The 27,576-nt window shown below is 44.3% G+C and overlaps 2 protein-coding genes across 2 annotated transcripts in view; both read left to right on the top strand.

Annotated features, from left to right (window-relative positions):
• Nucleotides 1-27,576, top strand: part of LOC115202448 (fibronectin-like) — a 198,606-nt gene that overhangs the window by 163,383 nt on the left and 7,647 nt on the right. The window contains exons 8-10 of the mRNA XM_029766599.1: nt 25,577-25,846; nt 26,370-26,639; nt 27,194-27,463. Of these exons, the coding sequence (XP_029622459.1) occupies nt 25,577-25,846; nt 26,370-26,639; nt 27,194-27,463 (810 nt within the window). The remainder of the gene's footprint in view (nt 1-25,576; nt 25,847-26,369; nt 26,640-27,193; nt 27,464-27,576) is intronic.
• On the top strand, nt 166-4,528 carry LOC115202459 (CD209 antigen-like protein B). The gene is made up of 7 exons (XM_029766616.1): nt 166-396; nt 782-857; nt 975-1,076; nt 1,162-1,938; nt 2,055-2,197; nt 3,061-3,155; nt 3,836-4,528. The coding sequence occupies exons 2-7, from the start codon at nt 797-799 to the stop codon at nt 3,981-3,983; spliced, it is 1,326 nt and encodes a 441-aa protein (XP_029622476.1). The 5' UTR covers nt 166-396; nt 782-796; the 3' UTR covers nt 3,984-4,528.

Here is a 27,576-nt window from a genome sequence, read left to right as displayed (position 1 = left end):
CTGAACATTCAACCATTCATTTTAACCTAAAGTTTACCTTTGACCCCTATAGCTTATGTGCTTGAGAGAGAGGGGAAATGAAACAGTACCATGCAGCATTCTGTAGCTTGAACTTTCAGTTTGACTTGAGCTTTACTTACTGCCTGTTAACCACATCTTAAGTTGTATCTGAACTTACCAGCCAGTGGTACATTAGTTCATAATTGTTTGGACAAATAATTGAAAGGATATGCTGATGTTGACACGAAAGGTGGGGTCATTCAGACTATAAAAAAACATGTGGACACGTTCCTCCGATCTTACATTTCATCCTCACTCAGTACATCTCGTTAAGTTCATCTTAACAAATCAATATAACATTTTGGATGCATCCGTTTTTAACTCTCAAAGACTGTGGTAAGATTTATTTTCCATTTTACACCACATATCATCATTTTATGAGGAGTGTTTATTGTCTGATTCTTATGTATTATGTTAGTGTCTCTGGGGGACTAAGCAGGTGAACCGTAACTGGGCAAAAGTACATAACTATGTATGTCAAATACTGAAGTGTGCTTGATTTAGCTTGACCACTGTGCATGTGTTGCTAGTTGGGTAGAGTTTGCACTTGGGACTATCCTATTGTTCCCTTTGTACTGGGTAAGCTAAGTCAAACTCACCTCAAGTATTTGACTTGATGATACATAAGACACAGATACAAACCTACACTAGAGCTGAAGTAACAGAGGAAAATATAGCATTTAACTTCTAGAAATGTAAGAGACAATCTATACAAACACAGGTGGAAAATGCAACAATGCAGACCATGGATATTGATGATGACACGTCTCCCAACAAGCCCAGTGTTACATTTTCAGGTATCAATTCAAGTACAAGCACACAGCTTTTGTTCCTTAACATCCTGGATGATATAAGTATTTTAACAACACCAGAATGAGTTCAAATCTCTTACATGATATTTCCCTGTGATTCAGATAATTTTCAGTGGTGGAAGAGACCCTCCGGAGTTGCTGCCGTGTGTCTGGGGCTGCTGTGTGTTCTCCTATTGGCTGGGATCATAGGCCTGTCTGTCTACTGTAAGTTTATAATGTTGTTTTGTAAACTTCAATGGTGTGATAGTTACACATATTTGAATAATTGATCAACTTTTCCCTTTTACAGACGGTGTCATTGATCATCACTGCTCAACAGAGAGAGACCAACAGACCAGTTACAGCCTTCTGACTAAAGAAGGAGATCAGCAACCAACCAGTTATAATAACTTGACAAAAGAGGGAGACCAGCTACAGAGCAGTTACAACACCTTGACTAAAGAGAGAGACCAGCTACAGAACAGTTACAACACCCTGACTAAAGAGAGAGACCAGCTACAGAACAGTTACAACACCCTGACTAAAGAGAGAGACCAGCTACATAATAGTCTCACCACAAGGACCAAAGACAGGGACCAGCAGCAAAATAGTCTTAAAGTTATGACTGCTGAAAGGGACCAGTTGCAGAATAGTCTAAATATCAGGACCACAGAGAAAAATCTGCTACAGAATAGTCTCACAACCAAAACCAAGGAGAAGGAACAGTTGCAGAATATTCTCACCACAATAACTCGGGAGAGAGACCAGTTACAGAATAATCTAAATACCAGGACTACAGAGAGAGACCAGTTGCAGAATAGTCTAAATACCAGGACAACAGAGAAAAAACAGCTACAGAATAGTCTCACAACCAAAACTAAGGCGAAAGACCAGTTGCAGAATACTCTCACCACAATAGCTCGGGAGAGAGACCAGTTGCAGAATAATCTAAATACCAGGACCACTGAGAGAGACCAGTTACAGAACAGTCTAAATACCAGGACCACTGAGAGAGACCAGTTACAGAACAGTCTAAATACCACGGCCTCTGAGAGAGACCAGCTACAGAACAGGCTTAGGTTCTATCGTGAGTGCAGTCTTTAATTTTCTTAATTTAAAAGTACAATTTTATTTCTTACTTAGAAGAGATGCAATATATTTGTAGACTTTTAAATGCCTGCTGTTCTGTTGTGTTTATCTCAGAAAAGCCCTGTCTGGATGGATGGTGGAGGTTTGGCACCAGCTGTTATTATGTCTCCTCCACAATGGACACAGGCGGGGGAGGTCAGAAGGCGTGCAGAGCAATGGGTGCAGATGATGTTATTATAAACAGCAGAGAAGAACAGGTAATCGATAATACATTAGTAATACTATAATACTACTTTTTCATTATTATTATTATTATTATTATTATTATTATTATCTACTTCTCTGACTAGTATTCAAAATGTGTAACAGTGTTAATTCTGTGTGGTTACAGTGTTAATTCTGTGTGGTTACAGTGTTAATTCTGTGTGGTTACAGGGTTAATTCTGCGTGGTTACAGTGTTAAATCTGTGTGGTAACAGTGATAATTCTGTGTGGTTACAGGGTTAATTCTGCGTGGTTACAGTGTTAAATCTGTGTGGTTACAGTGTTAATTCTGTGTGGTTACAGTGTTAATTCTGTGTGGTTACAGTGTTAATTCTGTGTAGTTACAAGGTTAATTCTGTGTGGTAACAGGTTTAATTCTGTGTGGTTACAGGGTTAAAACCAAAACAATTCAAAGGGTTACGGTTAGGGGTTAAGGTTTGGGCTATGGGTTGGGGAAGGCTTAAAACAAAAATGATTAAACACAACAGTCTGTTTCCGTCAAGTACTCTCCCAGCTTGCTAGAGTATTGTGAACTGCCGTGGTGCAGTCGCCAGAGCAGAGTGCTTGGTCTGTGTGGTTTGAGCACGCTTCCCCTCTGGGCATCATGAGTTTAAACCAGTGTTCTGCAACAGTTTGGTATTGTTTTAGTGAGCACTGAGGAAGGAATATATGGAAGTTCTTGGGACCTTTTCAAACATCCTAAAGCCCCTTGTATTTCTAGTGACCAGGCTGAGTACATTATACTACTACTACTACTATTAGACTACTACTACTATTATTTATAAAATGTAAAAGTGTTTCTCTGCTGTGGAGATTAACTATTGACCATTGTTTTTCTTCCACAATTATATTATAGATATTTATCAATGGATTTAAGAAGAATGTCTGGATTGGTGCACTTAAAAAAGATGGAATCTGGAAGTGGATTGACAACACACCATTTAAACCTACGTGAGTGAACAGGTTCTGGAGGACTTTTACACTCTTTTTTATGCTGTAATAAATGACTTTTTACAGTCAGATAATCTTGTCCTCAGCTAGCTCTCTCTCTCCCTCTGTAGAATGGTAACAACTGATCCTGGGGACTAGGTTAACTGTCTGATTCTCTCTGTAGAATGGTAACAACTGATCCTGGGGACTAGGTTAACTGTCTGATCTCTATGTAGAATGGTAACAACTGATCCTGGGGACTAGGTTAACTGTCTGGTTCTCTCTGTAGAATGGTAACAACTGAGCCTGGGGACTAGGTTAACTGTCTGATTCTCTATGTAGAATGGTAACAACTGAGCCTGGGGACTAGGTTAACTGTCTGATTCTCTCTGTAGAATGGTAACAACTGATCCTGGGGACTAGCTTAACTGTCTGATCTCTATGTAGAATGGTAACAACTGATCCTGGGGACTAGGTTAACTGTCTGATTCTCTATGTAGAATGGTAACAACTGAGCCTGGGGACTAGGTTAACTGTCTGTTTATCTCTGTAGAATGGTAACAACTGGGCCTGGGGACTAGGTTAACTGTCTGATTCTCTCTGTAGAATGGTAACAACTGATCCTGCGGACTAGGTTAACCATCTGATTCTCTATGTTGTATTGGATGATTTTCAACTTTGATTCTCTGTGTTGTTTATAGCTATTGGATGGAAGGTGAACCAAATAACTTGAATGACAAGGTGACTTGTGTTGAGATCTCACAGACGGCATCAGACCCACTGAAGAGTTGGAAGGCTGGACCATGTACTTCAAGTTACTGGGTGTGTGAAAAACCGTTCACACCGTAGTCTAATTATAATAGCTAATGTAACCCCATATCTTATGGAGTTGAACTGGTTTTCACTGTGTTAGGCTGAACCTGTTTTTGTTTCTATTTGTAAGTACATTGAAAGATGTATTCATGTCTGTTACGGGAATTTTCGATTCCCAATGCTATTAATTACCAATCAATAAGCCTTGACTAATCCCCAAGTTTTGTAAGACACTGGGTTAATAATAATTAGGCAAGGACTCAGCTTTCTGCAAAAGGTCTTGTGCAGTTTATTCAGAGAACGTTCTGCCGTCTATTTTACAGAACATCATTATATACCAGGCTCCTCACTTACGCACACACATTACACACTAACATCAAGAGTTAATTGTCCTCTTCCTCAGAACTCTCAAAACCGTAACTCCTGATCCTGCCGACATTTTTAGTACTCTGAGATTAGGGAAATCTGGAGGGTTCAAGCAAGGTCAGGTTAACCACAGTTTAACAGTTCTTGATGTTTACACAAACACACTGTCATAGTCCGTGTATGTAGGTGGCAGGGAAGTCAGGCGCAGGAGAAAACAGAGTGGTTAAAAATGGAGTATTTATTTCCAAAACCAACGTAGAAAAATAATCCGGGTAAAACAATAACCCGTCGCACACCGATACAGAAACAACACGTACATAACAAACAAACAATCACCGACAGAGAAATGAGGGGAAGCAGAGGGTTAAATACACAACATATAATTACTGGGATATGAAACAGGTGTGTAAAGAGACCAGACAAAACCAATGGAAAATGAAAAACTGATCAATGGTGGCTAGAAGGCCGGTGACGTCGATCGCCGAACACCACCCGAACAAGGAGGGGCATCAACTTCGGTAGAAGTCGTGACACACACTGTCACATCCTGACCAGCAGAGGGTGTTGTTGTGTAGTTTTTGGTCAGGATGTGGCAGAGTATGTCTGTGTATGTGTGTTCTGGGTGTTGTGTTTCTATGTGGGTCTGTGTGGCTCCCGATCAGGGACATCTGGTTTTTGTTGTTCCTGATTGGGAGTCATATAATTAGGAGTATGTTTGTCACTTGGGGTTGTGGGTGGTTGAGTTAACACTGCTATTAGTTTTGTTCGTAAGTAGCCTGTTAGCCTGTCGTGAGTGTTTATTGTTTTCTGTGTATACCTTACTTAATTATATTAAAAGATGAGTATCCACATTCCGCATGCAGTTTGGTCTCTTCAACACGGCTTCAACATTTGTGCACACACAGCCCCCAATTCCTCTCTCATCCTTGTCAATCTCCTGAGACTTATGCTTAACCCTATTAGTTACTCGTTCTACAGGCTATATAGACCATTTCCCTAAATTCAGGATATAATTATTTTATCATTTACACTCAAGCAGAAATCTCATGCAACAATCCACCCTTAATGACTCAATAATTCACACTGATTCATCCAACTCTATGGTAAACACAAATGTTACATAAAAATAAACAAAATCAATACATGTATTTTCCTTCGATACACATCAATGACCATCCTAGGCCTACATCCAAGTATTTCAATATTAACAAATCTACCCTATAACTAAATGTTACACACTGATGCTTCACTTTTTTATTAGAAAATAAAACCATACTTAATCAAACCATTACATGTATATACATCTTCTACTCATCGATGGCAGTTTAATACTACACAATCATAACTCTTCTGTTCAGGATTTTTTATCATGATCTTCATTGAATAAACAGTCTCTAAATATTGAATAAACAGTCTCTAAACATTGAATATAGTCTCATGAAGTTCCGGCTCCTCAGGTTTGAATGTATCAACGGTGTCCATCAGGTCTGGATCTGTATTGTCACGTCCAGGGGGTGTTTGTTTAGAGTGTTTCGGGGTTTGTTGGGAAATGTTCTGTGTTATGTTTTTCTATGTTAGTTCTAGTATGTATATTTCTATGTGGTGTTTATTGGGTTGACCTTCAATTGGAAGAAGCTGCTCCTTGTTGCTTCTAATTGAAGGTCCTATTTAAGAGGGGTGTTTTTCTATGGGATTTGTGGGTAGTTGTCTCCTGTATTGTGTCTGTGCCCCTGACAGGACTGTTTAGTGTCATTTGTTTTTTTTGTATACGTGTTTCTTGTGTTTTTCCTTCTTTAAATAAATTAAGAAGATGAGTTTATACGTTCCCGCTGCATTTTGGTCCAATCCCTACGACACCCGTGACAGAACTACCCACTACAAACAGACCAAGCAGCGGAGGAAGGAGCAGCAGCAGAGCTATAAGGAGTTTTGGACTTGGGAGCAGATACTAGCGGGAGAGGGACCATGGAGGAAGGCTGGAGAGGACAGAAAACGCTATGCTGGGACACGGCTAGCAAGGAAGCCTGAGAGGCAGACCCAATATTTTTTTTGGGGGGGGGCACACGAGGAGATTGGCTAGGGCAGGCAGTAGACCTGAACCAACTCCCCGTGCTTATTATGGGGAGCAGCGGATCAGAAGAGCGCTGGTCTATGCCGGAAGTGCGCACAATCTCGCCCATGCGCATGCACAGTCCGGTGGGAGCGATCCCAGCCCCTCGCAAGTGCCGTGCTAGAGTGGGCATCCAGCCTGGAAGGAGGATGCCTGCGCAGCATTTCTGGCCACCAGTGCGCCTCCTAGGCCCAGGCAACCCTACGCCTGCTCTACGCACGGCAGCCATCAGGCCTCTGCACAGCCCAGTTCGCCCTGTGCCAGCACTCCGCTCTACTGTTGCCATCTAGCCAGGACGGGTTGTGCAGGCGGTGCGCTCCAGACCTCCAGTGCCTACTCATGGCCCAGTGTATCCAGTTCCTGCTCCTTGCACTAGCCCTGAGGTGCGTGTCTCTAGTCTGGCGCCTCCAAAGCCAGCACCACGCACCAGGCCTCCAGTTTGTCTGCCCAGTCCAGTACGTCCTGTTCCCGCTCCTCGCACTAGCCTTGGGGTGCGTGTCTCCAGTCTGGTACCTCCAGTACCAGCCCCACGCACCAGGCCTCCAGTGCGTCAGCCCAGTCCAGCTCGTCCTGCTCCTGCTCCTCGCACTAGCCCTGTGGTGCGTGTCCCTAGTCTGGCGCCTCCTAAGCCAGCCCCACGCATCAGGCCTTCAGTGCGCAGTCCCCGTCCAGAGCTTCCGACGACAGTGCCCCGTCCAGAGTGTCCGGCGACAGTGCCCGTCCAGAGTGTCCGGCGACAGTGCCCCGTCCAGAGTGTCCGGTGACAGTGGCCCGTCCAGAGTGTCCGGCGACAGTGCCCTGTCCAGAGTGTCCGGCGACAGTGCCCCGTCCAGAGTGTCCGGCGACAGTGCCCCATCCAGAGCTTCCGGCGACAGTTCCCCGTCTAGAGACGGCCCACAGTCCGGAGCCAGCAGAGACGGCCCACAGTCCGGAGCCGACAGCGACGGCCCACAGTCCGGAACCGACAGCGACGGCCCACAGTCCGGAACCGACAGTGACGGCCCACAGTCCGGAACCGACAGCGACGGTCCACAGTCCGGAGCCGATAGCGACGCTCCTCAGCCCTGAGCCTTCAGCTATGCTCATCAGCCCTGAGTCTCCAGCGACGCTCATCAGCCCTGAGTCTCCAGAGACGCTCTTCAGCCTTGAGTCTCCAGAGACGCTCTTCAGCCCTGAGTCTCCAGAGACGCTCTTCAGCCCTGAGTCTCCAGAGACGCTCTTCAGCCCTGAGTCTCCAGAGACGCTCTTCAGCCCTGAGTCTCCAGCTATGCTCATCAGCCCTGAGTCTCCAGCGACGCTCATCAGCCCTGAGTCTCCAGAGACGCTCTTCAGCCTTGAGTCTCCAGAGACGCTCTTCAGCCCTGAGTCTCCAGAGACGCTCTTCAGCCCTGAGTCTCCAGAGACGCTCTTCAGCCCTGAGTCTCCAGAGACGCTCTTCAGCCCTGAGTCTCCAGAGATGCTCTTCAGCCCTGAGTCTCCAGAGACGCTCTTCAGCCCTGAGTCTCCAGAGACGCTCTTCAGCCCTGAGTCTCCAGAGACGCTCTTCAGCCCTGAGTCTCCAGAGATGCTCTTCAGCCCTGAGTCTCCAGAGACGTTCTTCAGCCCTGAGTCTCCAGCGACGCTCTTCAGCCCTGAGTCTCCAGCGACGCTCTTCAGCCCGAGGTGTCCAGCGACGCTCTTCAGCCCGAGGTGTCCAGCGACGCTCTTCAGCCCGAGGTGTCCAGCGACGCGCCTCGGCCCGAGGTCTTCAGCGACGCGCCTTAGCCCAGAGACTTCGGGAGAGGTAAAATATAATAAGCATTTAGCGGGGGTGGACATGTTAGGTTGGGGAGTAAGGCCGGAGCCTGAGCCACCTCCGTAGTAAGAGGTTGGGGAGGGGGGGGGGGTGTAGCACAAGAACCGTCGGTGACGGTGGCCACCCCCTGACCAGTCCACTCCTCCCAAGTACTTCGGCCTGACACATGTCACTGTAGACCCTGTACTATACTTTATGAGCTCTGGACTGTAGGACGACTCTATGAGCTCCGGACTGTAGGCAGACTCACTCGGTTCCGGACTGTAGGCCGTCTCATTCGGTTCCGGACTGGACACTGTTGCCGGATACTCTGGACTGGACACTGTTGCTGGATACTCTGGACTGGACACTGTTGCTGGATACTCTGGACTGGACACTGTTGCCGGATACTCTGGACTGGACACTGTTGCCGGACACTCTGGACTGGACACTGTTGCTGGATACTCTGGACTGGACACTGTCGTCGGAAGCTCAAGACTGAGCTGACGCACTGAAAGCCTAATGAGCGGGGCTGGTAACACTACCAGACTAGGGACGACAGCTAGTCTAGTGGTTAGGAACGTTGGGCCAGTAACACTCTAGAGACGACAGCTAGTCTAGCCTGTTGGGGATAGGGGGCAGTATTTGCACGGCCGGATAAAAAACGTACCCGATTTAATCTGGTTACTACTCCTGCCCAGTAACTAGAATATGCATATAATTGTTCGATTTGGATAGAAAGCACCCTAAAGTTTCTAAAACTGTTTGAATGGTGTCCGTGAGTATAACAGAACTCATTTGGCAGGCCAAAACGTGAGAAGATTCCAAACAGGAAGAGCCCTCTCTGACCATTTCTTGGCCTTCTTTGTTACCTCTATCCAAAACTGAGGATCTCTGCTGTAACGTGACATTTTCTACGGCTCCCATAGGCTCTCAGAAGGCGCCAGAACGTTGAATGATGACTCTCCAGTCTCTGGCTGAAAAACAGTAGCGCATTTGGTAAGTGGTCGATCTGAGAACAATGAGACGGATGTGCGCGTGCACATGAAGAGTCCATCTTACTTTCTCTGTCTTTGTACGAAAACAACGACTCCCGGTCGGAATATTATCGCTTTTTTACGAGAAAAATCACATAAAAATTGATTTTAAACAGCGTTTGACATGCTTCGAAGTACGGTAATGGAATATTTTGAAATATTTTGTCACGAAACTCGCCGGGCGCGTCACCCTTCTTTTCCCTTCGGATAGTGTCTTGAACGCACGAACAAAACGCCGCTATTTGGATATAACTGTGGATTATTTGGAACCAAACCAACATTTGTTATTGAAGTAGAAGTCCTGGGAGTGCATTCTGACGAAGAACAGCAAAGGAAATCCAATTTTTCTTATAGTAAATCTGTGATTGGTGAATACCAAACTTGGTGGGTGTCAAAATAGTTAGCCTGTGATGGCCGGGCTATCTACTCAGAAAATTGCAAAATGTGCTTTCACCGAAAAGCTATTTTAAAATCAGACACCGCGATTGCATAAAGGAGTTCTGTATCTATAATTCTTAAAATAATTGTTATGTTTTTTGTGAACGTTTATCGTGAGTAATTTAGTAAATTCAGCGGAAGTGTTCGGTGGGAATGCTAGTCACATGCTAGTCACATGCTAATGTAAAAAGCTGGTTTTTGATATAAATATGAACTTGATTGAACAAACAATGCATGTATTGTATAACATAATGTCCTAGGATTGTCATCTGATGAAGATCATCAAAGGTTAGTGCTACATTTAGCTGTGGTTTTGGTTTTTGTGACATTATATGCTAGCTTGAAAAATGGGTGTCAGATTATTTCTGGCTGGGTACTCTGCTGACATAATCTAATGTTTTGCTTTCGTTGTAAAGCCTTTTTGAAATCGGACAGTGTGGTTAGATTAACGAGAGTCTTGTCTTTAAAATTTTTCCAAAAGTAGCCAACTCTTACCGACGAGCAGCACTGTAGAAACGAAATACATTACAAAGGAACATCTTGATTAGTGTTATGTTAGCTAGCTACAAAGTTGCTTTTGTATCATGACAAGGTGTAGTACTGAAACTATCGTGGTTACCTAGCCAGCTACACGTTCTAACAAAGTCAACAACGCAGCCACTGCTAGCTAGCCTACTCCGCCAGCCAGCAGTACTGTATCATTTTCGTCATTTTAGTCAATAAGATTTTTGCAACGTAAGCTTAACTTTCTGAACATTCGAGACGTGTAGTCCACTTGTCATTCCAATCTCCTTTGCATTAGCGTAGCCTCTTCTGTAGCTTGTCAACTATGTGTCTGTCTATCCCTGTTCTCTCCCCTCTGCACAGGCCATACAAACGCTTCACACCGCGTGGTCGCTGCCACTCTAACCTGGTGGTCCCAGCGTGCACGACCCACGTGGAGTTCCAGGTCTCCGGCAGCCTCTGGAACTGCCGGTCTGCGGCCAACAAGGCTGAGTTCATCTCAGCCTATGCTACCCTCCAGTCCCTAGACTTCCTGGCGCTGACGGAAACATGGATTACCACAGATAACACTGCTACTCCTACTGCTCTCTCCTCGTCTGCCCACGTGTTCTCGCATACCCCTAGAGCATCGAGCCAGCGGGGTGGTGGCACTGGAATCCTCATCTCTCCCAAGTGGACATTCTCTCTTTCTCCCCTGACCCATCTGTCTATCTCCTCATTTGAATTCCATGCTGTCACAGTTACCAGCCCTCTCAAGCTTAACATCCTTATCATTTATCGCCCTCCAGGTTCCCTCGGAGAGTTCATCAATGAGCTTGACGCCTTGATAAGTTCCTTTCCTGAGGATGGCTCACCTCTCACAGTTCTGGGTGACTTTAAACTCCCCACGTCTACCTTTGACTCATTCCTCTCTGCCTCCTTCTTTCCACTCCTCTCCTCTTTTGACCTCACCCTCTCACCTTCCCCCCATACTCACAAGGCAGGCAATACGCTTGACCTCATCTTTACTAGATGCTGTTCTTCCACTAATCTCATTGCAACTCCCCTCCAAGTCTCCGACCACTACCTTGTATCCTTTTCCCTCTCGCTCTCATCCAACACTTCTCACTCTGCCCCTACTCGGATGGTATTGCGCCGTCCCAACCTTCGCTCTCTCTCTCCCGCTACTCTCTCCTCTTCCATCCTATCATCTCTTCCCTCTGCTCAAACCTTCTCCAACCTATCTCCTGATTCTGCCTCCTCAACCCTCCTCTCCTCCCTTTCTGCATCCTTTGATTTTCTCTGTCCCCTATCCTCCAGGCCTGCTCGGTCCTCCCCTCCTGCTCCGTGGCTCGACGACTCACTGCGAGCTCACAGAACAGGGCTCCGTGCAGCCGAGCGGAAATGGAGGAAAACTCGCCTCCCTGCGGACCTGGCATCCTTTCACTCCCTCCTCTCTACATTCTCCTCTTCTGTCTCTGCTGCTAAAGCCACTTTCTACCACTCTAAATTCCAAGCATCTGCCTCTAACCCTAGGAAGCTCTTTGCTACCTTCTCCTCCCTCCTGAATCCTCCTCCCCCTCCCCCCCTCCTCCTTCTCTGCGGATGACTTCGTCAACCATTTTGAAAAGAAGGTTGATGATATCCGATCCTCGTTTGCTAAGTCAAACGACACCGCTGGTCCTGCTCACACTGCCCTACCCTGTGCTTTGACCTCTTTCTCCCCTCTCTCTCCAGATGAAATCTCGCGTCTTGTGACGGCCGGCCGCCCAACAACCTGCCCACTTGACCCTATCCCCTCCTCTCTTCTCCAGACCATTTCCGGAGACCTTCTCCCCTACCTCACCTCGCTCATCAACTCATCCTTGACCGCTGGCTACGTCCCTTCCGTCTTCAAGAGAGCGAGAGTTGCACCCCTTCTGAAAAAACCTACACTCGATCCCTCCGATGTCAACAACTACAGACCAGTATCCCTTCTTTCTTTTCTCTCAAACTCTTGAACGTGCCGTCCTTGGCCAGCTCTCCTGCTATCTCTCTCAGAATGACCTTCTTGATCCTAATCAGTCAGGTTTCAAGACTGGGCATTCAACTGAGACTGCTCTTCTCTGTGTCACGGAGGCTCTCCGCACTGCTAAAGCTAACTCTCTCTCCTCTGCTCTCATCCTTCTAGACCTATCTGCTGCCTTTGATACTGTGAACCATCAGATCCTCCTCTCCACCCTCTCCGAGTTGGGCATCTCCGGCGCGGCCCACGCTTGGATTGCGTCCTACCTGACAGGTCGCTCCTACCAGGTGGCGTGGCGAGAATCTGTCTCCGCACCACGCGCTCTCACCTTTGGTGTCCCCCAGGGCTCTGTTCTAGGCCCTCTCCTATTCTCGCTATACACCAAGTCACTTGGCTCTGTCATATCCTCACATGGTCTCTCCTATCATTGCTATGCAGACGACACACAATTAATCTTCTCCTTTCCCCCTTCTGATAACCAGGCGGTGAATCGCATCTCTGCATGTCTGGCAGACATATCAGTGTGGATGACGGATCACCACCTCAAGCTGAACCTCGGCAAGACGGAGCTGCTCTTCCTCCCAGGGAAGGACTGCCCTTTCCATGATCTCAACATCACGGTTGACAACTCCCTTGTGTCCTCCTCCAAGAGTGCTAAGAACCTTGGCGTGACCCTGGACAACACCCTGTCATTCTCCACTAACATCAAGGCGGTGACCTGATCCTGTAGGTTCATGCTCTACAACATTCGCAGAGTACGACCCTGCCTCACACAGGAAGCAGCGCAGGTCCTAATCCAGGCACTTGTCATCTCCCGTCTGGATTACTGCAACTCGCTGTTGGCTGGGGTCCCTGCCTGTGCCATTAAACCCCTACAACTCATCCAGAACGCCGCAGCCCGTCTGGTGTTCAACCTTCCCAAGTTCTCTCACGTCACCCCACTCCTCTGCTCTCTCCACTGGCTTCCAGTTGAAGCTCGCATCCGCTACAAGACCATGGTGCTTGCCTATGGAGCTGTGAGGGGAACGGCACCTCCGTACCTTCAGGCTCTGATCAGGCCCTACACCCAAACAAGGGCACTGCGTTCATCCACCTCTGGCCTCCTCGCCTCCCTACCTCTGAGGAAGCACAGCTCCCGCTCAGCCCAGTCAAAACTGTTCGCTGCTCTGGCACCCCAATGGTGGAACAAGCTCCCTCACGACGCCAGGACAGCGGAGTCAATCACCACCTTCCGGAGACACCTGAAACCCCACCTCTTTAAAGAATACCTGTGATAGGATAAAGTAATCCTTCTAACCCCCCCCCCTTAAAAGATTTAGATGCACTATTGTAAAGTGGTTGTTCCACTGGATATCATAAGGTGAATGCACCAATTTGTAAGTCCCTCTGGATAAGAGCGTCTGCTAAATGACTTAAATGTAAATGTAAATGTAAAATGGTGTAAAATAGTCATATGTTTGAGAAATTGAAGTAATAGCATTTCTAAGGTATTTGAATATCGCGCCACGGGATTCCACTGGCTGTTGACTAGGGTGGGACACAAACGTCCCACCTAGCCCAGAGAGGCTAGCTGTTAGGAACGTTGGGGAAGTAACACACCAGAGACGACAGCTAGTCTAGCGGTTAGGAACGTTGGGCCAGTAACACACTAGGGACGACAGCTAGTCTAGCAGTTAGGAACGTTGGGCCAGTAACACACTAGGGATGACAGCTAGTCTAGCGGTTAGGAACGTTGGGCCAGTAACACACTAGGGATGACAGCTAGTCTAGTGGTTAGGAACGTTGGGCCAGTAACACACTAGGGATGACAGCTAGTCTAGCGGTTAGGAACGTTGGGCCAGTAACACACAAGGAACGACAGCTAGTCTAGCAGTTAGGAACGTTGGGCCAGTAACACACTAGAGATGACAGCTAGTCTAGCTGTTAGGAACGTTGGGCCAGTAATACACTAGCGACGACAGCTAGTCTTGCAGTTATGAATGTTGGGCCAGTAACACACTAGAGATGACAGCTAGTCTAATTGTTAGGAACGTTGGGGAAGTAACACACTAGAGATGACAGCTAGTCTAACAGCTAGTCTAGTGGTTAGGAATGTTGGGCCAGTAACACATTAGAGACGACAGCTAGTCTAGTGGTTAGGAACGCTGGGCCAGTAACCGAAAGGCTAGCGAACACCTTCTCCAATATCCAATGATAGGCGTGGCGCGAATTACAAATTCCTCAAAAATCCAAAAACTTCCATTTTTCAAACATATGACTATTTTACACCATTTTAAAGACAAGACTCTCCTTTATCTAACCACACTGTCCGATTTCAAAAAGGCTTTACAGCGAAAGCAAAACATTAGATTATGTCAGCAGAGTACCCAGCCAGAAATAATCAGACACCCATTTTTCAATCTAGCATATAATGTCACAAAAAACAAAACCACAGCTAAATGCAGCACTAACCTTTGATGATCTTCATCAGATGACACGCCTAGGACATTATGTTATACAATACATGCATGTTTTGTTCAATCAAGTTCATATTTATATCAAAAAACAGCTTTTTACATTAGCATGTGACGTTCAGAACTAGCATTCCCACCGAAAACTTCCGCTGAATTTACTAAATTACTCACGATAAACGCTATGTCCGATTTTAAAATAGCTTTTCGGTGAAAGCACATTTTGCAATATTCTAAGTAGATAGCCCGGCATCAGAGGGCTAGCCATTTAGACACCCACCAAGTTTAGCCCTCACCAAAGTCAGATTTACTATAAAAAAAATGTTATTACCTTTGCTGTTCTTCGTCAGAATGCACTCCCAGGACTTCTACTTCAATAACAAATGTTGGTTTGGTTCCAAATAATCCATAGTTATATCCAAATAGCGGCGTTTTGTTTGTGCGTTCAAGACACTATCCAAGGGTGATGAAGGGTTACGCGCCCGACGCGTTTCGTGACAAAAAAATTCTAAATATTCCATTACCGTACTTCGAAGCATGTCAACCGCTGTTTAAAATAAATTTTTATGCCATTTTTCTCGTAAAAAAGCGATAATATTCCGACCGGGAAAGCGTGTTTACGTTCAAAGAGAGCGAAAATAAAAACATGGGATCCCCTCGTGCACGAGCCTATGTCTGATGGTCCCCTGATAGAGCACTTACCAAAGGCGCTAATGTTTTTCAGCCAGCGGCTGGAATTACATCATTCAGCTTTTTCCCGGGTTCTGAGTGCCTATGGGAGCCGTAGGAAGTGTCACGTTACAGCAAAGATCATAAGTTTTCAATAAATATAGCAAAGAAGCTCAAGGAATGGTCAGAGAGGGTACTACTTGTTTGGAATCTTCTCAGGTTTTTGCCTGCCATATGAGTTCTGTTATACTCACAGACACCATTCAAACATTTTTAGAAACTTTAGGGTGTTTTCTATCCAAAGCCAATAATTATATGCATATTCTAGTTTCTGGGCAGGAGTAATAATCAGATTAAATCGGGTACGTTTTTTATCCGGACGTGAAAATACTGCCCCCTAGCTATAACAGGTTAACCCCCCAACAACATCTGCTCCCCGGATGCCGATGACATGGACGTTGAATAAGGCAGCCCCCCACACCTCTCTGATTCAGAGGCGTTTGGTTAAAAGCGGAAGAACGCATTCAGTTGTTCAACTTAGTAGCTATCCCCTTTCCCCACATGCAGATCAGAAGACGGTCTGCTGATTTTCTGTAGATTTTCTGTAGCACCTTGAGGTTATGCCAAGCAGCCATAACAAGTGGTGATGCAGCCAGTCAATATGCTCTAAATGGTACATCTGCAGAACTTCTTGAGGATCTGAAGGCCCATGCCAAATATTTTCATCCTCCTCAGCAGGAAGGGGCATTGTTGTGCCCTCTTCACAACTGTTGGTGTGTGTGGACCACGATAATCCCTTAGTGATGTGGACACCGAGGAACTTGAAGCTCTTGACCTGTTTCCCTACAGCCCTGTTGATGTGGATGGGGGCGTATTTTCCTTAATTCCATTATTTTACTTTTAGATTTGTGTGCAATGTGTGTATTGTTGTGAGTTGTTAGATATTACTGCACAGAAACACAAGAATTATGCTACACCTGCAATAACATCTGCTAAAAATGTGTATTTGACCACTACATTTGATTTGATTTGGATTTGATTTGTTGTCCTAGCACCACACAGCCAGGTCTCTGACCTCCTCCCTGTTTCATCGTCGTCTGTGATCAGGCCTACCACCGTCATGTCGTCTGCAAACTGCAAACTTAATGATAGTGTTGGAGTCATGCACAGCCACACAGTCGTGGGTGAACAGGGAGTACAGGAAGGTACTAAGCAAGCACCCCTGAGGGGCCCCCATGTTGAGGGTCAGTGTGACGGATGTGTTGTTGCCTACCCTCACCACCCGTCAGGAAGTCCAGGATCCAGTTGCAGAGGGAGGTGTTTAATCCCAGGGTCCTTAGTTTAGTGATGACCTATGATGTTGAATGATGAGCTGTAGTCGATGAACAGCATTCTCATTTAGGTTTTCCTTTAGTTCAGGTGGCAAAGAGCAGTGTGGAGTACAATGCAGATCTGTTGAGGCGGAATGCAAACTGGAGTGGATCCAGGGTTTCTGGGATGATGGTGTTGATGTGAGCCATGACCAGTCTTTCAAAGCATTTCATGGCTACAGGTGTGAGTGGTATGGGGCAATAGAAATTTAGACAGGTTAAATTAAATCAAATGTTATTTGTCACATGCATCGAATACAACAGGTGTAGAACTTATTTACAAGCCCTTGACCAACAATGCAGTTTTAACCCCAAAAAATGTTAAGCAAGTATTTACTAAAACAAACTGAAGTAAAAAATAAGAAAAATAGAAAAATAAAAAATAATTAAGGAGCAACAATAAAATAACAGCAGCGAGGCTATATACTGGGGGTTTTGGTACAGATTCAATGTGTGGGGGCACCGGTTAGTCGAGGTAATTGAGATAATATGTACATGTAGGTAGAGGAAAAGTGACTATGCATAGATAATAAACAGAGAGTAGCAGCAGTGTAAAAATGGGGGTGTGGGGGGACAATGCAAATAGTCCAGGTAGCCATTTGAATAGCTGTTCAGGGGTATTATTGCTTGAGGTTAGAAGCTGTTAAGAATGCTTTTGGACCTAGACTTGGTGCTCCAGTACCGCTTGCAGTGTGGTAGCAGAGAGAACAGTCTATGACTAGGGTGGCTGGAGTCTTCGGCAATTTTTTGGGCCTTTTATTTCATTTTACCTTTATTTAACTAGGCAAGACAGTTAAAAACACATTCTTATTTTCAATGACAGCCTAGGAAGAGTGGATTAACTGCCTCGTTCAGGGGCATATGTAACCGTGTAGGTTCCGTCCCTCTCTTCGCCCCAACCCGGGCTCGAACCAGGGACCCTTGCACACATCAACAACTGACACCCACGAAGCATTGTTACCCATCGCGCCACAAAAGCCACAGCCCTTGCAACGCAAGGGGAAACCCTACTTCAAGTCTCAAAGCGAGTGACGTCACTGATTGAAACGCTAGTAGCGCGCACCACCGCTAACTAACTAGCCATTTCACATTGGTTACACTCACCCCCCCTTTGACCTCCTCCTTTTCCGCAGCAACCAATGATCCGGGTCAACAGCATCAATGTAACAGTGTAGTTTCCGTCCCTCTCTTCGCCCCAACCCGGGCTTGAACCAGGGACCCTTGCACACATCAACAACTGACACCCACGAAGCATCGTTACCCATCACGCCACAAAAGCCACAGCAACGCAAGGGGAAACCCTACTTCAAGTCTCAGAGCGAGTGACGTCACTGATTGAAATGCTATTAGCGCGCAGAACCGCTAACTAACTAGCCATTTCACATTGGTTACACATAAATACAGATTTTTACCTTGTCAGCTCAGGGATTCAATCTTGCAACCTTCTGGTTCCTAATCCAACACTCTAACCACTAGGCTACCTGCCACCTTCCTCTGACATTGCCTTGTATCGAGGTCCTAGATGTCAGGAAGCTTGGCCCAAGTGATGTACTGGGCCATACGCACTACCCTCTGTAAAAATGCATGAAACATATCTCGATTCATCTGCTAAACATTCAACGAAGAAAGATGTACACAAGTTATCATTAAATAACAATTGTTTATAGGAAAATAAATGAACACATAAAAAATAAATACAACTCTTTGAATTAACATTATTTTTAATTGTGGTGATTGTTCCCAAATAAACTACAATAAGTATGAACAAATAGAGAGGGAATAGAAACTAGGATGAGGGAGAGAGAGAGATGAAAGAGAGAAGGAGAAAGGTGTAGAAAGAGCAGCTTGAGAGAAAATGAATTCTGTAATTTAATCTCTGTGACCAATCTCTTTTTATCATAAATGCAATGAACATAATGATTTGTAGGTCTCTGTACCTTCTGAAAACATTTTAGGACCATCAGCTCCACAAAGTCCTCTGCTTTCACCTAGAGGAAAAAGGGGTGATTACAATTGTCACGGGGATGACAAAAAGCTAATAAGAATACTGTATGTTGTTTTCTGGTCTCTGTTTTTTTGTGTGTTACCAGCATTTAACCACGAGTTGAATACATTTCAACTTGATCAAATATTTTAATGGAGAAAATATATTTAAATACAGTTTGCGGCATATGCCAAAAGGGGGGGCGGGTCGAAGTTCTTTGCGGTAAGAAACTGAAAGTAAATTCGACAACTCTTTATTGTGGCTTCTAGTGAGTCTGCTCGACAGCAAGAGAAATGGTAAGTTCATATTTTCATTATTTAAGTCAGGTGTAAGATAATTTAGGAGTCAATTCTTATTTATCCCAACGAAATGTGAAGATAATAAGGCCGATTTTCAACTTATTTCTAATAAACGGCAGGTAAATACCTAACTAGGCCCAGTATGGCGGGGGGCGCACAAGTCTACGAAAGGTGTTCTCTTTTACAAAGCGATCTGACGCTGAGATGTATTCTATTAAGCCGATATATTCATATATTTATCCTAAAATAATACATTCTTATGTTGAAAGAAACAATAGGCACTCGTGTGTATACAGTTTATTTCTTCCCAACGTTGATAGTCGGTAATGTCATTGAGTGCGCTATAGGCCTAATTGAGTTTCATGACATTTTTACAGTGTGCTGTCCGTATACCCATACTTACCTAATATGCCTGCTAATTAAACGCATGTGAAAATAGGGAGTTTTGTGAAATTTGGAAAAGAATGTAACATTTCAAAAATCGAGTGCTTTAAATGCCATGATTTTATACTAATTTAGGCTTTGGTAGATTAAGCTCCACACTTGAGGAAGTGCACCCAAATGAATGGTGAGCCTAGTATTAATAATGTTACTTACTGCATTCATTTTTACTAAACAGTACGTTCTAAATAGAATGTAGTACGATTAGTACACTGTGTAGTTTTAGTAATTAGTTGACAATACAGATTTCAGACATGGACAATGACTTCCCGTAGCAGGTGCTCCCAGTCAACCCGGACAAAATGGATGTGAAAAAAAATGGTAAACACTGCCATCTATATTTAAGTTGGGACCATGGAGATAGAGGACTCATCTTCGTATCTATGCCATTTATCATCTCTGATATCATGGGCAGCACCAATAAGGCCATCTCCATTTAAAGTAGAACATTTTCTTCTTCAGCCAGTGAAGTTGGAAGTCCCACCCAGTTAACTACATTAATATGATGGCATCCCTCAATGGAATGGCAGGTAGCCTAGGTGTTAGAGTGTTGGGCCAGTAACTGAGAGGTTGGTGGCTCAAACCGACAAGGTAAAAATCTGTTGTTCTGCCCCTGAACAAGGCAGTTAACCCACTATTCCTAGGCTGTCATTGTAAATAAGTTGTTCTTAACTGACTTTCCTAGTTAAATAAATAAAAATGGCACTGCCATTCTAACAGATTTTTGGCCACTAGAGGCCTCTATCATGCTCTATGGTTGGGGCAGGTTGGGAAGTTTGGGCTAGAAGGGATACATCTTTGATGGCAATTATACATAAACTGTATCCCATCTAGCCATGACGGGCGGATTGGTGTCCAGCCTAGGCCTGGGTCATTTCTACAATGCGTTGCGTTTTCTGTCTCCAGGAAATATCACTTATTTTAGTTTAAAATGTGGATTCTGCGTCAAAACCTCCAGCCAAATGGCAATAAGTGCAAAGTGCGAAAACAGTTCCAAAAGCAATGGTTCACCATATAAACATACTTCGTGAATTAAACACGGAACTGGGAAATCAGCCTGGCGCGTCACACAAACACGTAACACAAAACAATTCCACACAAAGACACGGGGGGAACAAAGGAATATATATATGCAGTGTGATTGGGGAATATAAACCAGGTGTGCGGGGAACAAGGCAAAACAAATAGAACAATGAAACATGGAGCGGCGATGGCTAGAAAGCCGGTGACGTCGACCGCCGAACGCCGACCGAACAAGGAGGGGAGCCGACTTCGGCGGAAGTTGTGACAATATCCCTAATTCTGAACCTGTTGTGCTTTATTCTCAACAGACCTGGAGTTGTAAATTCAACATCATAATGTACTAAACATGTTAACCTGTGAATTCTACTTTTTATAGAACTTTAAAGAGGAAAAGCCACTGAAACAAGTCAGAGATGAGTCGAAACCAGAGGAGGCATTCTCAGGAGGAAACAGGGAAACATCCCAAGGTATTGTCTCCTGTTATAGTTCTTCATACCAGCTCCATTCATTGGCCTTACACCTCATGTCTGCTAAATGACTAAAATGTAAATGGTTGCCACGACATACTCCACTTTTAATAACATATGACTTGGTAACACTGTCATAAATGTTTTATTAATAAGCATTTCTAAACTAAAGGTTATAAGTATAGGCTGGTTTACAGTTGGTCTATCGACATGTCTGGAGCCAGTTTTCACAGTGACATAATGAACATTATATTGTCATATGACATTAAACTTGTCCTTGCCGTTATGAAAAAGTATAAAACACAAAAACTGCTGTATTTTAAAAATGAATTTACACTGAACAAAAATATAAATGCAACATGTAGTGTGCTGGGGACAATAAAAAGCCACTCGAAAATGTACAGTTGTGTCAAACAACATAATCCCACAGATGTCTCAAGTTTTGAAGGAGCGTGCAATTGGCACACTGACTGCAGCAATGTCCACCAGAACTGTTGCCAGAGAATTTTATGTTCATTCCTCTACCATAAGACGCCTCCGACGTTGTTTCAGAGAACTTGGCAGTCCATCCAACCGGCCTCACAACCACAGACCACGTGTGGGTTTGCACAACTAAATCATTTCTCTCATCTCAGGGAAGCTCATCCGCGTGCGCATCGTCCTCACCAGGGTCTTGACCTGTCTGCAGTTCGCCGTCGTAATAGACTTCAGTGGGCAAATGCTCACCTTCAATGGCCACAGGCATGCTGGAGAAGTGTGCTCTTCACGGATGAATCCCGGTTTCAACTGTGCCGGGCAGATGGCAGACAGTGTGTAGGTTTTGTGTGCGAGAACGGCTTGCTGATGTAAAAGTCGTGAACAAAATCTGCATGGTGGCAGTGGGGTTATGGTATGGGCAGCCATAAGCTATGGACAATGAACACCACTGCATTTTATCAATGGCATTTTGAATGCACAGTGATACACTGACGGGATTCTGAGGCCCATTGTCGTGCCATTCATCCGCCACCATCACCTCATGTTTCATCATGATAATGCACAGCCCCATGTCACAAGGATCTGAACACAATTCCTGGAAGCTGAAAATGTCCCAGTTGTTCCATGGCCTGCATACTCACCAGACATGTCACCCAGTGAGCAGTTTGGGATGCTCTGGATCGATATGTACGACAGCGTGTTCTAGTTCCCACCAATATCCAGTAACTTCACACAGCCATTGAAGAGGAGTGGCACAACATACCACAGGCCACAATCAACAGCCTGATCAACTCTATGCAAAGGAGATGTGTTGGCTGCATGAGGCAAATGGTTGTCAGACCAGATACGGACAGGTTTTCTGATTCACACCACTACTTTTTTTTTAAGCAGTAAAATCTTTGAAATTGTTGCGTGCTGCATTTATATGTTTGTTCAGTATAATATATGTCAATCCAGCAAGCCAGGCAACTAAAAGCAACTTTCTAAACAATGTTTAAGTTCATTGTATTCATTATTACTGGAAAAGAAACTGATAACAATGTCATTATTTACAAGGTAATGATGAGCTAATTACAGAAAATAGGTTAGGCTTGGGTTTGTGTGACGAAATAAAAGCAGGGCATTCCACAGTAGAAATGTATTTTGCACTGTCTATATGCTGTAGCAGTTGGGTAACCATGACAACAGACATTGCAACAGGGTCAAAGTCTAACATTTGTTATTACTCCATGACAAGGAAAACGCCCGTCGCCTCACCTGTGTGTGACGTGAAGGAGGACAGTATGCTTATTAGCCTTTACACGTAAAATATAATTTTATGAATGTATCAAGAGGATATAAGGAGAATAAAACAAGGACAATAATGGTCTGGGATAAGAAATGTTTTTCCATCAGATCATAGGCCTGTGCTTTAAACAAGGCTGGTGTTGTTGCCTACTTTTTATATTTGGCTAAAATAACTTTTTAGCTCTCGCAAGTAGACTAAGAATTTAAATGCAGCATTACATACATCAGTAAACTTCCCTTTGAACATGAATTCTGAATGATCAGGTTCTCTTTTGCATTCATCATTAACTTAAACAAATGTATGTATTATATACACTACATGACCAAAAGTATGTGGACACCTGCTCATCGAACATTTCATTCCAAAATCATTGGCATTAATATGGAGTTGGTCCCCATTTTGCTGCTATAAGAGCCTCCACTCTTCTAGGAAGGCTTTCCACTAGATGTTGCTGCGGGGACCTGCTGTCACGTCCTGACCAGCAGAGGGAGGTATGGTATCAGTTTTGGGTCAGGATGTGGCAGGTTTTTTGTATGTTAAGGGGTTTGTGTTGGTGATTAGACTCCCAATTGAACGCAGGTGTGTTGAGTCGCCTTTGATTGGGAGTTCTATATAGTGGTGTGTGTTTTTCTTTGGGGTTGTGGGTAGTTGTTCTTGCACTGCGTTTTTGTATGCCTGTAAGACTGTTCCTGTCGTGTGTATTGTTTTTCCAGTGGATGCTTTACTCCTTTTTTGAATTAAAACATGAGCATCCATATTCCCGCTGCAGTTTGGTCTATTCAACACGGCTCTTTTTGTGACACCTGCTTCCATTCAGCCACAAGAGAATTTGTGAGGTCGTGTCCTGATGTTGGGCGATTAGGCCTGGCTCCCGGTTCGCTTTCCAATTCATCCCAAAGGTGTTCAATGGGGTTGAGGTCATGGCTTTGTGCAGGCTAGTCAAGTTCTTCCACAAGATCTCGACAAACCATTTCTTTATGGACCTCACTTTGGCACGGAGACATTGTCATCCTGAAGCAGAAAAGGGGCCTTCCCCAAACTGTTGGAAGCACAGAATCGTCTAGAACGTCATTGTATGCTCTAGCGTTAAGATTTCCCACTACTGTAACTAAGGGGCCTGGCCTGAACCATGAAAACAGCCCCAGACCATTATTCCTCCTCCACCAAACTGTACAGTTGGCATGATGCATTGGGGCAAACAGCGTTCTCCTCGCATCTGCTAAACCCAGATTCGTCCGTCGGACTGCCAGATGGTGAACGTGTTTCCACTCAGAGAACGTGTTTCCACTCTTCCAGAGTCCAATGGCGGCGAGCTTTACACCACTCCAGCCGATGCTTGGCATTGCGCATGGTGATCTTAGGCTTGTGTGCGGCTGTTCGGCTATGGAAACCCATTTCATGAAGCTCCCGATGAACCGTTTTTGTGCGGACGTTGCTACCAGAGGCAGTTTGGAACTCGGTAGTGAGTGGCCTACCACTTCGTGGCTGAGCTGTTGTTGCTCATAGAATTTTCCACTTCACAATAGCAGCACTTACAGTTGACCGGGGCAGCTCTAGCAGAGCAGAAATTCCACAAACTGGCTTGTTGGAAAGGTGGCATCCTATGACAATGCCACATTGAAAGTCACTGAGCTCTCCGGTAAGGCCTTTCTACTGACAATGTTTGTCTATGGAGATTGCATGGCTTTGTGCTTGATTTTATACATCTGTCAGCAACGGGTGTGGCTGAAATAGCCAAATCCACTAATTTGAAGGGGTGTCTACATACTTTTGTATATCTAGTGTATTTGTGAAGTAGGTATTAACTAATATAATTCATGATCCATTTTTAATCCATAATTGTGTGTGTGTGTGTGTGTGTGTAATATTATGTTAACTGATATAATCCATTAGTTATACGTTAACTGCAGTTCAGTAAAACATTAACTACAGTGCAATAGTGCAACTTAATGTTAAGCTAAGCGTTATCCACCCAGCTTTATATCCTATTATATCCTATTCTGTTGCTGACAGTAGCATGAAACCATGAAAACAATACCTTCTTTTTCTTCTGGCTAGTCTTTCCTCCCTAGCAACTGGATCTACGTTAATCTTTTGTCTGTGCCGTGCAGCCCTCTCCTTATTAGACAATGGCATCTATAGTATAAATATAACGTGCCTTGAAATACCTTAAAATGCCATGAAATTGTTTAAAATTATAATATTATTGTGCAGAGGATGTATCACAGCATTATTTTAATTGATATAAAGTTGCTGCCAGATATATTGGCATCTTTGCACTTTTGTTAAATAATTCCCTATTTCTTCTGAAATCAGTTGAAAACAACTTTTGGTATCCACTCCTTGTTTTTGGATTTTAAACATTGCTTTTTGTTGTTGTGTGACTTCTATTTTTTTTAGCTTGTTTCTTCCCATATCAAAAGAAATTGCAAGCCTGCCTTTTCAACCTCCTGTAATATATTTCTAGAGGTAAACTATAGCCCTGTGTAAGGCTTGAGCGTTGTGGGAGAGGAATCAGACGCAGGAAGCAGCGATATAGGGTAATGGCTTTTAATGAGCCCAACGGCGAAAACACAAGCCACCCCAAATAGCAATATGAGCGCACACAAAACAAAGTGCCCCAAACACAGGGGACAAACACAGTCGGCGCAAAAACATGCACTAGCGCAAAAACATGCACTAGCGCAAAACACCAACAGCGTGTACACAAGCAATACAATAGAGAAACAATCCCGCACAAAGAGCAGGCGGGCCTACTGGCTAATATAGCCCCGCTAATCAACCCAACACAGAACAGGTGCAAACAATAACGGAAAGGGGGAAAACAAAAGGGAATCAGTGGCAGCTAGTAGGCCGGTGACGACGATCGCCGAGCGCCACCCGAGCAGGAGGGGGAGCCACCTTCGGTGGGAGTCGTGACACCCTGACAATAATGTATTTTCCCTTAGTACTTCCTGTTCCAGACCAGCTGACTGTTGACTCAGTGGAGACCACATCAGCTGCTGTTAGCTGGAGCCAGCCACCAGGATTGAACCAAACCCAACATCATTACCAGATCTCCTACCGCTGTCCAGGGACAAAACCACACATCACTACCACATCTTCACACAGCATCACTCTCTCTGACCTGCAATGTGGTACTCAGTACTCTGTCACTGTCTGTACTGTGCTGGAAAATGGAAAGAAAAGTAAACTGGTGTCAACAACCCTCACCACAGGTAAGTACCCTGCTTTAATCATGTTAATAACTAGACAACATACTTATTTAATTTAACTAATCATAATGTATGTATCAGCATGGGATGTAAAGGTACAGTATCTTCCCTGGTGTGAAATATATGATGGTGAATTCCCCAGATCTCATCATGCAGTTTGATGCTTAAATCATTAAACCTTTTTCATAATATTTGAATTACTGCTTGCTCCCAATTCCTGTGAGTCATTATGTCAAGGAGTTGATCTGCCTCTGCTTGCTTTAACTTTATTAGTACTACAGTGTTAACTTTGTTGTTGTGGTGAGGATTTATAATTACATTATTTTAATTTATATTAATTAATGAATATAGCAGAAAATCTTCATTTTTGTTACAACAGAAGCTGTTTTGTAATGTATATGACTTCTGTTTTTAGTTTACTTCTGCCCACATCAAAAGGAATGTTCTACTTTGACTACTTTTCCTCCTGTAATTTATTTCTGGAGTAAAACTGTAGCTGCACTACCAATAATATATTTTCCCTTAGTACCCTCTGCTCCAGACCAGTTGAATGTTGACTCAGTGGACACCACATCAGCTGCTGTTAGCTGGAACCAGCCACCAGGATTGGACCAAACCCAACATCATTACCAGATCTCCTACCGCTGTCCAGGGACAGAACCACACATCACTACCACATCTTCACACAGCATCACTCTCTCTGACCTGCAATGTGGTACTCAGTACTCTGTCACTGTCTGTACTGTGCTGGAAAACGGAAAGAAAAGTAAACTGGTGTCAACAACCCTCACCACAGGTAAGTACCCTGCTTTAATCATTATAATAACTAGACAACATACTTATTTAATTTAACTAATCATAATGTATGTATAAGCATGGGATGTAAAGGTACAGTATCTTCCCTGGTGTGAAATATGTGATGGTGAATTCCCCAGATCTCATCATGCAATTTGATGCTTAAATCATTAAACCTTTTTCATAATATTTGAATTACTGCTTGCTCCCAATTCCTGTGAGTCATTATGTCAAGGAGTTGATCTGCCTCTGCTTGCTTTAACTTTATCAGTAGTACAGTGTAAAACACTTGTTATTGTGGAGAGGATTTATAATCACACCATTGTTTTCTTTTATATTTAAAAGAATTGGTGTGGCGGCAACAATTTAGCAGCGGCGCAGCGCAATACAGCAGAAACCCCTAAACTTCTGTTGTGACTCCTGTTTTTATTTCCTCCCATATCTAAAGGAATTGCAAGCAGCCTTTTCTAATTTACAACTACTATTCTACTTATCTTCCGGTTGTTTATTTCTGGAGTCAAACTGTAGCCTTCACAATAATCTATTTTCGCTTAGTACTTCCTGTTCCAGACCAGTTGACTGTTGAGTCAGTGGAGACCACATCAGCTGCTGTTAGCTGGAGCCAGCCACCAGGATTGGACCAAACCCAACATAATTACCAGATCTCCTACCACTGTCCAGGGACAAAACCTCACATCACTACAACATCTTCACACAGCATCACTCTCTCTGACCTGCAATGTGGTACTCAGTACTCTGTCACTGTCTGTACTGTGCTGGAAAATGGAAAGAAAAGTCAACTGGTGTCAACAACCCTCACCACAGGTAAGGAGGTACCCTACTTAATTATTATGTCTAGTGCAAAACTTTGACTAGTTATCAAAAAGACTAATGCAAATTAACAAATCATAATGGATGTGTCAGTTTTACGTTCCCAA

This window comes from Salmo trutta, chromosome 11 (genome assembly GCF_901001165.1).
Source record: "Salmo trutta chromosome 11, fSalTru1.1, whole genome shotgun sequence".
Taxonomy (NCBI): Eukaryota; Metazoa; Chordata; class Actinopteri; order Salmoniformes; family Salmonidae; genus Salmo; species Salmo trutta.
The sequence above is the reverse complement of the archived record's forward strand: the minus strand, read 5'-3'. Positions and strand labels throughout refer to the sequence as shown.

Coding starts and splice junctions, on each gene's coding strand:
- LOC115202459 (XM_029766616.1), top strand. CDS start 797: ATGCAGACCATGGATATTGATGATGACACGTCTCCCAACAAGCCCAGT. Junction 858..974: donor GCCCAGTGTTACATTTTCAG/GTATCAATTCAA, acceptor CCTGTGATTCAG/ATAATTTTCAGTGGTGGAAG. Junction 1,077..1,161: donor CATAGGCCTGTCTGTCTACT/GTAAGTTTATAA, acceptor TCCCTTTTACAG/ACGGTGTCATTGATCATCAC.